Below are 10192 nucleotides of genomic sequence, written 5' to 3'. Positions count from 1 at the left end.
AGTGATTGTGTATGAGAGCAGGACGCAGGGGATACTTTCAGAGCCCCGCCTCCAGAGTTCACCCTGGAACCCAGCAGATAGAGGTCTAGAAGTACCAGCCATTCAGCACGCAGGAAAGCTCCAGGGTGGGCACAGAGCTTCGCCGAGATTTGAAGATCCCTGGGCGGGGATTTAAGCAGTGTCCAAAGCTATGATTACTCACTGATTCCCCCACAGAGGTGCAGGATGGCCGGGTAGGGAAGAGAACTTTATTGGGATGTTAGTGGCCAACACGTGGGAGGGTGAATTCCAGGGACCAAGCTGGTGGTCACCTTAAAGAACAATAAATTAATTTACAAAATAAATTAAGGTGAGGAGGTCCCAAGCAGAGAGGCAGCTGGGAATACCTGGGGATTTCTTAGGGATGGCATTAGTAATTGGAAAGGGGAAATAAGAATTTCCAGCCCCCTCACCAGGGTATGAAAGTAACTTTTTCAAAACCCTTCCTCCAGTCTGGGGTTCTGGGGTTCCAGGAAGAGAAAAGGTCTGGGTTCAGCCAAAGGGATGAAGGGGGCTGGTTCAGGGTCGTTCCTCCAGAAAGCGGTAAGTGGGGTTCTCATAGCCATGATGCTGCAGTTCCCGCAGCTGCTGCTCCTCCAGGGTCAGCATGGGGTCCACCTGCAGCAGGGCAGTAGAGGGAGAGTGGGGCATTGTGACCTGACCTGATCTTACAGCTCCTCCATGCCCAAGCTCTGGAACTCCTCCCCTACCATGTCTTTAAGTCTCTCACCTCCACCACTCCATGGCTGATAGCCCCGTAGGGCTTCTTCCTGCGCAAGAGCAGCATGGAGAGGACGATCAGGGAGCCCCCACCCGCTCCCATGATCAGCAAACCGGACACGGCCTCTCGAGACACTCCTGTCCCGGCTGGTACCTGTAGGGAAGGAGATGGGCAGGGCTCATCTTTGAGGCTCACCAGAGGCCAGTGTAGCTTTGGAAGTCACAGCCTAGCCACTGGCCTCTGACCTTTCCCCCTAGGTACCCAAAAATTTCCCCCTCTTACCAGCTCATCTCTCTGAATCTCCGATGAGTGGGAAGGAAAACCCCTTGGAACAGACACATTCACCTGGGGGAGCAGGAGGTGTTAGGGACCCAGGCAAATGGGCCCTGGCCTCCTCTTCCCCTAGTGCCAGAGAGGGCATCTCCCAGCCCCCCACTTCCCTAGAATCCTGAAGTCCATGTCCTCAGCTACCTCTTCCCTTAGTTAAGGAATCCAACCCCATGGCACCCTCCTCCTTCAGACCTTTGAGTCTAGGCCCCACCCCCAGGCCTCCCTCAGAACCCACAGGGCTAACTTACCTTCCGCTCATACTGTTCCAGGGGGGACAGCTTCTTTTTCCCAGGGGGTGCAGCATCTTGTTCTGTGGACCCTACCCCCCAGGTCTTAGCTCATTCCTAAGAGTCTAGAGTGGTGTTGTCCCTCCCCGCTGAGGAGGGGGTCAGAGGGGTACCGGACTCCACACAGGAGTTTGGGGTTCCCAATATATGGACCCTTTCCATTTTGGGCTCAGAGACTTAGTGGGATTTGGTGGCAGGGGTCTACTCTGTGAGATACCTTTTGGAAGGGCCATGGGGATGTCTGTTGGCAGCCAGAGGAGGCAAAGGGAACAGTGAAGAGAGGGAGGGCTTCATTGAAGAAAGAATGGAGAAATACCCTCCCAGGGTCCAAGGCAGGAGAATCAGGGATTCTACAGAGGCCTTCACAACCTTAGACATTCCTCCCCATTCTCTCCCACTTACTGTGGGAGAGACATCCCTAGACTTGGGAGATTAGAAATTAGGTTGAAGACCTATTTCCCAAAGTCTGAGGTTATCTACAGTTGGGTTATCTCACCATCATTGGAATCCAGAGGCTGCAGCCCACCCTTGTCCTCACTGCTATTCCCGAGGACAGGGACTTCCAATTCACTGGGACTCAGGTGTTCCGAGTGGAGGAATTCCTCTGAGGGGAACACATAGAAAGGAGGTTGAGGTTGTGAGCATAGGGACATCACACACACACACACACACACACACACACACACACACACCATACACAAAGTGATTGGGGGTTGTCACAAGTGTGATCTGGGAAAGAGGGGAGCTGGTAGGAGGCACCCCTGGCAGGATAGAAGCTGAAGGTGCAATGGGCTTAAAGAGCAGAAAAATTATGGTTCGATGTGGGACAAGCAAAGGAAGTCACAATAGATCTGGGGGGGGGGAGAGGGGGGCCTGATAAGTCACACTGGTATTCCCGCTCTTGTGTAGGCCCTTCCCCTTGTATCTGGACTGGGGTTGTAGTTTGTTTTAACCAAGAGAATGTGAGTCCATGTCTTAGATGACTTGGCAGCTTCCACTTTAATGTTTGGGAGCCTGAACCATCATGTAGGAAGTTCAGGCACCCTGTGTACAGACAACATGGAGGGTCTCTCTGGAGAAGAAAGGCTTTGAGCCTACATGGAGAAGAGAGGCCCAATTGTGCCAAAGTTCCAACTCCTAGCTGATCTGCTAGCTGAATGAAGCTACATGCTTGACTACTGACAAGAAGCACCCAGTAGAACCCAGACCAGATGGCAGAAACATGAATAAAGAAGAGGGTTAATTTAAGTTCTGGTGTTTGTCACACAGGAAGAGATAACTAAAGTGTGTGTGGGGGCAGAGGGGTGGGGGAGGTTGTCAAAGATTGGGGGTCAGGATCTGCCCTTAGAGATCTGGAATGGGAAGCAGGGGTCATATGTACTCACGGATCTGGGGCCGCAGCTCCTGAGCCAGGTGGGGGTTCTGATCAAGCAGCCCCAGGCTCTGATTCATCCTTTCCTCAATTACTTGAAGGTGGGTCTGCACCTGTGGGGGAGTGATTATGAAGGATGAACTGGGAAATGTAGGCTAGAAATGGGGAAACTGAGGTAGGGTGAAGGAAGAGCAATAGAATTAAAGGAAAAAAAAATAGTACATACAATATACAGAAGTAGTGTACAAGAACCAGGAATGGACCATAGGAAGAAGGAATTGAAGGAGGAGAAGCAGAATACAAAGAAAATGAAAAGATGTAGAGAAGACAGGAAGTGAGAGGCTGGAAAAAGGACTAAGGTGGAAGGGAAAGGAGTAGTTGAAAATGGGGCACAGGAGACACGATAAGAATAGGAAACAATGAATATGGTATAGAAGATAGGAAATGGCGGCAAGTGGAGAGGCAGAAAGTAGGATCTGAGAAATAGAAAGTGAGGTTTGAGGGAGGTGCAGAAAGGAAGTAGCATTGGAGTGTCATATAGAAATGATGTGGTTCAAGGGCAAGACTTGGAGCTCAGGAGCAGGAAGAGAACATCCAAGAAACAGAAATTAGGATCTGAAGGCACAGAACAGGGGTTCCAGGGAAAACAAGTAGGGTTAGGGAGAAAGAAGAATGGAAGGACAGGAACAGGATTCAAGGCACAGGAAGGGGGTTCTGGGAAAGGAAGAAATCCAAGGGACAAGAATAGTGTCAAAGATTCAGGATCCAAGGGACCAGAAAATGTCCCCAGGCACAAAAGAGGGGTTCCAGAGATAGGAAGTGGTCCAAGAGACTGAAAGAGGGTGTGAGGGACAAGAAAAAGCCTGAGTATGGGGTCTCAGAGATAGCAGGGTATTAGAGAGCTAGAAGGATTTGGGCACCTGGAGGCTCATCTGCTGGGCCTTCTCGGGCTCCACGGCAGCCACGTGCTGGTAGTGTCGCAATGTGTGCCTTTGCTCCTTCTGCTCTGCACGCAGGTAGCGCCGCAGGGCCAGCAGGACACGCTCTGGCTGTGGGAGGGATGAAGGCTGCCTATGCCCACCCCAGCCCCTTCCATCCTCTGCCCTCTGCCCCCACAGCTCCCACACCTGAGGCGGATCTCCCTGCAGTGCTGCCAGGAAACCTTCCAAGGCAGCCCGGCGTTGGTCGTTGATTAGGGCGATGACTCGGGTGGCATGGGTCTCCACCAGGCGCTGTCGCTCACCAGACACCTGTTCCTCCAGGGTCTGCAGAATGGACTGAAAGTGCTATCAAAGGAGTGGACACAAGGTCAGCAGAGGTAATATGGGTGAAAGCCTAGGTCAGTGGCATTCTGGAAAGGCAGGGCTATAGGGCCAAGCAGGGTGGGTGCAGTAGATCTACCGGTAGGTCTAGAGTCAATCTGGAGTTGGGACTAGATCACAGGAAAGGGTGGGGATATAGGGAGCCAAGCTGGAGGTATAAACTGTACTGGGAATGAACAATCTAGGAACAGAGTTTGCCTATGTTAAGATCAAAGGGAGCAAGTATTTTTAATAAAGGTAGAGTTCTAGGCCTGGGTAGGTAAAATGAAAGACAGACTGTGCCTAAATGAGACTAATGTGTGTAGGGAGCAAGAATCAGGGGATGGAGCCAACCTGAGTGGGGACTATAGGAAGTATGTCTGTACCAAGGTGAAGTTGAAAGAGGTGGGATGAAGAACATGAGGCTGGGCCTACTGAGGAGGGACTGAGTAAAAATGAGATTAGAGGGGCAGAACCAAAGTCAGAGGGCATGGTCTAATAGGGATAGGAATGCATCAAAGAGAGGCTGAGAAGGATCTAGTTGGACCTGCAGGGGGGTCAGCATGGGAGAGGACTCCAGAGCCAGTCCTCAGAGATAAAAATCAGGTTAAAATAGGGCAAAACGAGGCCAGAGAAGAACAATGTCAGGTCCAACATAGGCAAGAGGGGTGGAGCTAAATGTAGGGGTGGAGCAAAGAGAGGCTGATATAAGTAGGAAGGGGTGGAACTGGATGAGGCTGGTGGGACAAGGTGTAAGCCAGGCTGAGACTGGATGTGCCGCAGGTAGTGGACAGACATGAGTGAGTAGGACCCACTGGAAGTTGTCCTACCTCATTCAGGGCCTGTCTGTCCGCTTTAGGCAGATTCTTGGACTGGTTGTCCGCCATGGCCCATTCACGCATCACCTGAGAGCAGGGGAACTTCAGGATTCTAGAATCCACCCTGCTCCACCCAGTGAGTTCCCCAATCCTTCTTCAAGACTTCGGAGGCTCCAGATAGATCCCTTAAGTCCCATTGGTTCTTGGGTTCCCAAGAGAGAAAACTCAGAAGAAATTTAAGGTGGAAGAATACCATCCACTAGAGTTTCCTTAGAATCTGTTGGCATCTCAATGGGATTCTATGGGTTAGGGATACCTGGTCATTTTAGGGGTGGCATTGAGGACTAGGAATTGACAGGGGCTTGGGGAGTTTTTGGAAATAGTCCCAACTTGTCCCCAAGAAATTTCCTTATATTTATGGAGCTCTATGTTATGGGTGATTCTGGGACCCCCACTATCATTACCTCGTTAATCTGGCGCATCCTTCGCTCCTCCAGGTCCATCTTGGCCCTCAGGAAACCCTCGTGCTCACTGATTTCTCCAGGCATGCCAAAGTACACATCCACACCATCTGTGGGCCTCGGGGTGGAAGTCACTGCAATGTCAGGAATCAGATGGTCAGCCTGAACCCCATCTCCAGGTCGCCTTTTCTACTCAGAGAACTACATTTCCTAGAGTGCACTGGAAACCACCATATGTCCACTTTAGCCATAGCTTCTGCCTAGCATCATGGGAAATGTAGTTCAGACTAGGCAACAGTTCTGAAATGTTCTTGCAAAGCATAGGAATCCATTACACCATCCTCTAACCCAAAATAACCATGTGGGCTTACCAAATGGCTCCTCCCCTTCCAGGTACCTCCAACCATTCTTTTCATCCTTCACAGGACTGGCCTGCCACCTCTACTTTATCCAAAACTGCTCTCATCCCTTTCATTCCTTCCAAGCAGACCTCTCTCCTATAGGTCCCTCCCAGAGATGTTCCTACACCAAGACTCCCCAAATCATCCTCCCTCCAGAGTGGAGGAAACTAGGAATTCAGAAATGGCCTCACCTTTGCTGACCCCTGCAGGAGGATGGGAGCTTGAAGGTGGGACTCTTTGCTCCTCTTCTTCCTCTTCAGCCTGTAGGGGCTCCACAAAGTAATCGTCTACTGGCTGTAGGAAGGATTCCTCCTCTTTCTCATCCTCATCCTCATTCCCTTCTATTTTGCTCCTCAGGGGCCAGGACCGGGTGGAGGGGTCGCTGAGGGAGCAGAAAACACAAGGCAATAAGAACCTGGGCCCAGGTCTCAGTCTTCCACCTCCTGCCTCAAGAAGCCTTGGGATGGGCAGGGAAGATTCTCTCTCACTCACCCAACTTCTGTCCTAGATGGGTCAGGGGTCACTGGAGGGGGACAGCACACATACTCCACACCTCGGAACCGATCCATGCCACAGGGCAAAAGCATGCCGGAGCCATGCAGGATGAAGCCCTGGGAGCTGCAGGCCTGTAGGAAAAATGGGTCCAGATACCAGGATTGTGGGGTGGGAGAGGGTAAGTGAGGGGGGTCTGCATGCCTGAGTGTTGGAGGCTGATAGGGCTGGGAGCTTGAATTCCAGGTTCTATCCTGATGGGAAGAGGGGACAGAGGCCCAGACTCCTGGGTGTTGCAGGAGGGGGGTGTTCTGGGTGTGAGGATGGATGTGCCGGGGTCCTGACCTCCTGTGCTTCCTGATGCCTCAGGGTTGAACTCTCACACTGGTCCATGCGCTCCTGATGCAAGAACCGGCAGCCTTCAGGCACCAGCAGGGCCTCACTCACGAATTCACCCGCTGGGGAAGGGGGCACCAGAGTGAGATCCTCTCATAGCCACTAGCCTTACCCTCTTTAGAATCCAGGTTTATTATCCTCAGAGGCTTCTCTGCCCCCCTCAAGACTCAAGCATCTAGCTCTCTAATGTGAGCCTTGAGACCAAGGCCCAGGATCTCGCCCCTCAGACTCCTACCTCCATTTCCCTCCCCCAGCTTATGACTCACGCAGGCATCGGAAAGGCACAACATGGTGGTGAGAGTGAGTACAGCGGCCGCCTTGGGCACCCCCGCACCAGCGCTCCATGGGGATGGCCTGCGTCTCCTGTTCCACACGTGCAATCTGCAGCTCCGGGTACATCTGTGGGCACCGGGTGGGGCAATCAACCCACTGTTAGAACCCAAGTAGTCATGCTTTTCTTCTGGCCATGTCCCTTTTCAAGACTCCAGTGTTCATAAAGCATTCTTCTCCTTAGGCCCTGCTTCTTCATAAAACCGGTCTTAGAGGTACCTGAGTCCCCTAAGCCCATTGGCCACGCCCCTAGTAACTCCCCCTTACCCCTCCCTCTCTCCTCCCCGCTCTGCTCCCCGTTGTCCTTAGGCCTCTCTCCTTTACCTGGCCAGTTCCTTTACAAAGGTCTCTCCATAAATCCATAAACCAATTCTTCTACGCTCTCCTCTCTTCTGGTCACCTTGCCGCCCTTCCCCAATCAGGTTCATCTCTCCGTAGATTCCACCAACCCTTAAGTCTCGCCTCTTTCCCGGTTTGTCTTCTCAGTGTCTCTTCTCTTTGTAATAGACCTTCCTTTTCATAGCCAGGCCTCCTAGCTTTCCACTCTTTAATTGGGATCCACTAAAGAGTGGAAAGCTAGAAGATAGGAGATTTCCTATCTTCTAGGTCCCTAAGGACTTTTTGTCAGACTACCTTCTCCTTTGGCCACGCCTTCCTATGTACCTACTCTTTAAGGACCCCACCACTCACTGGGTCACCTTCCTTAGCCGGTCTTTGCACGGTTCTCCTCTTTCCTGACGTAGTTTCTCTCTTTTTTCTCTTTCTTTTCTTTTTTGTTTTGTGACCTTTTCTCAAAAATAGGTTCCGCCCTATCCTAACTTCGCCTCTGGCCACGCCCCCTGGCTTCCTGGCCTTAGATCCAAGGTCTCCTGGCCTTAGGACCATGGTTGGCAAACTGTGGCTCGCGAGCCACATGCAGCTCTTTGGCCCCTTGAGTGTGGCTCTTCCACAAAATACCATGGCCTGGGCGAGTCTATTTTGAAGAAGTGGCGTTAGAAGTTTAGGTTTAAAAATTTTAACTCTCAAAAGAAATTTCAATCATTGTACTTGATGATATTTGGCTCTGTTGACTAATGAGCTTGCCACCACTGCCTTAGGAGTCTGGCTGGAAACAAACAACAACAAAGGGCCAGTCTGGCTAGACTCCGCCCACCCGGCCTCCCCCAGGCCACGCCCACCTGTCTGCAGTACTCCAGCGCACGCTGCGGGTCGCGGAGGCAGCGCCGGGAGAGCTGTGCGTCCGGTTCCCAGCGGCCAGTGCGCAGGTCCCGATGCAAGGTTGGGCGCCCGCATAGTCCAGCCACCTGAGCCGACCCCCGGGCCTGGGTATGTGGGCGAAGGGTCAGTGGGGACGGCGGCACGCTGGTCCCTTAGTCCTTTGCTTTCTAGGACTCAGATGTTTAGATCCCAGACCCGCCCCTACACCAAGCACCAAGCACCGCCTCGGTAGAGGTACCGTTTCCCGGGATACAGTTACTACTGGGCGGGGCGCCCCAGCTCTCCTGTTGCTATGGAGACGCGGGTCCCCCAGGATTTTCAGGGCTTGGCGGTGGCCGAGGCAAACTCTCGCCCACCCCGGCGCAGCCGCACTAGAGGCGGAAGGGGTTAAACCTGAATCCCTGGGGAGGAGGTCAGAACCCCGACGTTCTGGCCCCTCCTCCCTCTATCCCCAGCTCAGGCTCCCATTCCTGGGTGCAAAGATGACAGACAGGGCCTGGCTTCAGGCCTGCAGGCCTGGACACCGACCCCTGAGGGCTGGAGAGCTACCTCCTGGGTCCTGGGAGGCTGCGGAGCCCTCATATGGGCCCAGAGGATGGAAAGGGACCCAGATTTTTGGATCTAAGGGTCTTGTTGCTTGATGGGTCATATGTTCAGGTGGGTAGGGACTGGGGCTGAATCATTTAGGTAGACAGGATCTGAGAGGCTGGATTTCTGGGACCAGACGCTCTGGAAAAGTCAGTTCCAATGCTGGGGGTGGGTGGGAGGTGGCCGGGACGACACAAGATGAGGAGCTGGGGCCTGGACTCCTGGGGTCGTGAATGCCTAGTGCCATTAGGGGACCCGGGGGCGGCCACCTGGCTGGAAAGACGGCACTTTCCGCCCCGGACACGTCCGCGCTGGGTCGAGGTCGGGTCCCGCCCCTTCCCCCAACCCCCAGTCCTCACCTCGGCCGCGCCGGGGCTCCCACCGGCCAGGCTCCCGACGGCGAGCTGCGCGCGCAGAAGCAGCAGCAATAGTGGCAGCAGCAGCGGCAGTGGTGGCGGGGCCCGGCGGCAGCCCAGACCGCGAACGGCGGGGCTTATGTGCCCCATGTCTGGGCTCTCACGCCCTCACGTCCCCAGCACTCCCGCCCAGCCCGGCCCCAGCGGTGACAGGAGCTCCCAGCGCCACGGCCACCTCCTCCCGCCGCCCCTCGGCTGCGCCGGCTCCTCCAGCCCCGCCCCGCGCCGCCCCGCCTTCCTACCAGGACAATAGCATGCCCGCCCGGCGCTGGCGGGAGCAGCTCCGAAAGCCACGTGGGAGCCTGCGTCAAGCCCCCACTCCCTTAAGATTCCAGATGTTCCACCCCATGCCAGGATCCAGCGGGAGGTCTGGGTCATGGACTCTGTGGTTATGGATTTAGTGTCCTTCTTCGGACTCAAAATCAGCTTCCAGGAATTATCAGCTTTGAAGACAATACACACCTCCTCACCCTCCTCCCACCCCCAACCAAATTTCTTTTCTTGAGTTGCCAGGAATGTAGTCCTCCAAAATTTCCCCAATCAAGAGCACAGCAGCCCTTTCCCCCTAAGACCCAAGAGTCCCAGACCTTCTGCTCTGCTTCTCAAGGGTCCCAGGTGTCTGGAACTTGAATTCCTTGCTCAAGGATCCATGTCACAAGGTTCCCAGGCCCCCTTTTAAAATATGATACTGAGAGGGCAGGGCGGGGAGAGGATGAGCTCCCCCGGGGCGAGTTATCCCTAGCCCTCAAAACCCCTGGACTGGGAGAAATTCACTCTCTTTCGCCATGCTGCCGGCGTGAGTGGGAGGAGCCCATTGCTAGCATGGTACAGGCTCTTTTGTTTATTGCATCGGACTCGGCTCCCTGGTGGTCCTTGGGGATCACGAAGTCTGGGCGTAACAATACAAGTCAGGTACTCAGCACCTCAGGGCCAGGGAATTTCTGTTTCTTCACCTCCAGCCTCTCCCTCCCAGCCTCCCCTTCAGGGTTTACTGTGTTGTCTCCTGCAATGACATGTAGAAT

At 53.8% G+C, this 10192-nt stretch overlaps 1 protein-coding gene across 1 annotated transcript; it reads right to left on the bottom strand.

Moving 5' to 3' along the window:
* Positions 1–234: 234 nt before the first annotated feature.
* Positions 235–9387, bottom strand: APLP1 (amyloid beta precursor like protein 1). Its single transcript, XM_084905622.1, has 16 exons — positions 9114–9387; positions 8127–8270; positions 6885–7017; positions 6568–6680; positions 6223–6356; positions 5922–6112; positions 5333–5463; positions 4881–4955; positions 3877–4035; positions 3670–3798; positions 2763–2862; positions 1874–1981; positions 1339–1409; positions 1043–1105; positions 770–913; positions 235–657 (listed from the first exon to the last, which is right to left on the bottom strand). The coding sequence occupies exons 1-16, from the start codon at positions 9258–9260 to the stop codon at positions 559–561; spliced, it is 1941 nt and encodes a 646-aa protein (XP_084761748.1). The 5' UTR covers positions 9261–9387; the 3' UTR covers positions 235–558.
* Between the last annotated feature and the right edge of the window lie 805 nt (positions 9388–10192).

This window comes from Pipistrellus hanaki (genome assembly GCF_964339955.1).
Source record: "Pipistrellus hanaki genome assembly, chromosome: 15".
In the NCBI taxonomy this organism is placed as follows: domain Eukaryota; kingdom Metazoa; phylum Chordata; class Mammalia; order Chiroptera; family Vespertilionidae; genus Pipistrellus; species Pipistrellus hanaki.
The sequence above is the reverse complement of the archived record's forward strand: the minus strand, read 5'-3'. Positions and strand labels throughout refer to the sequence as shown.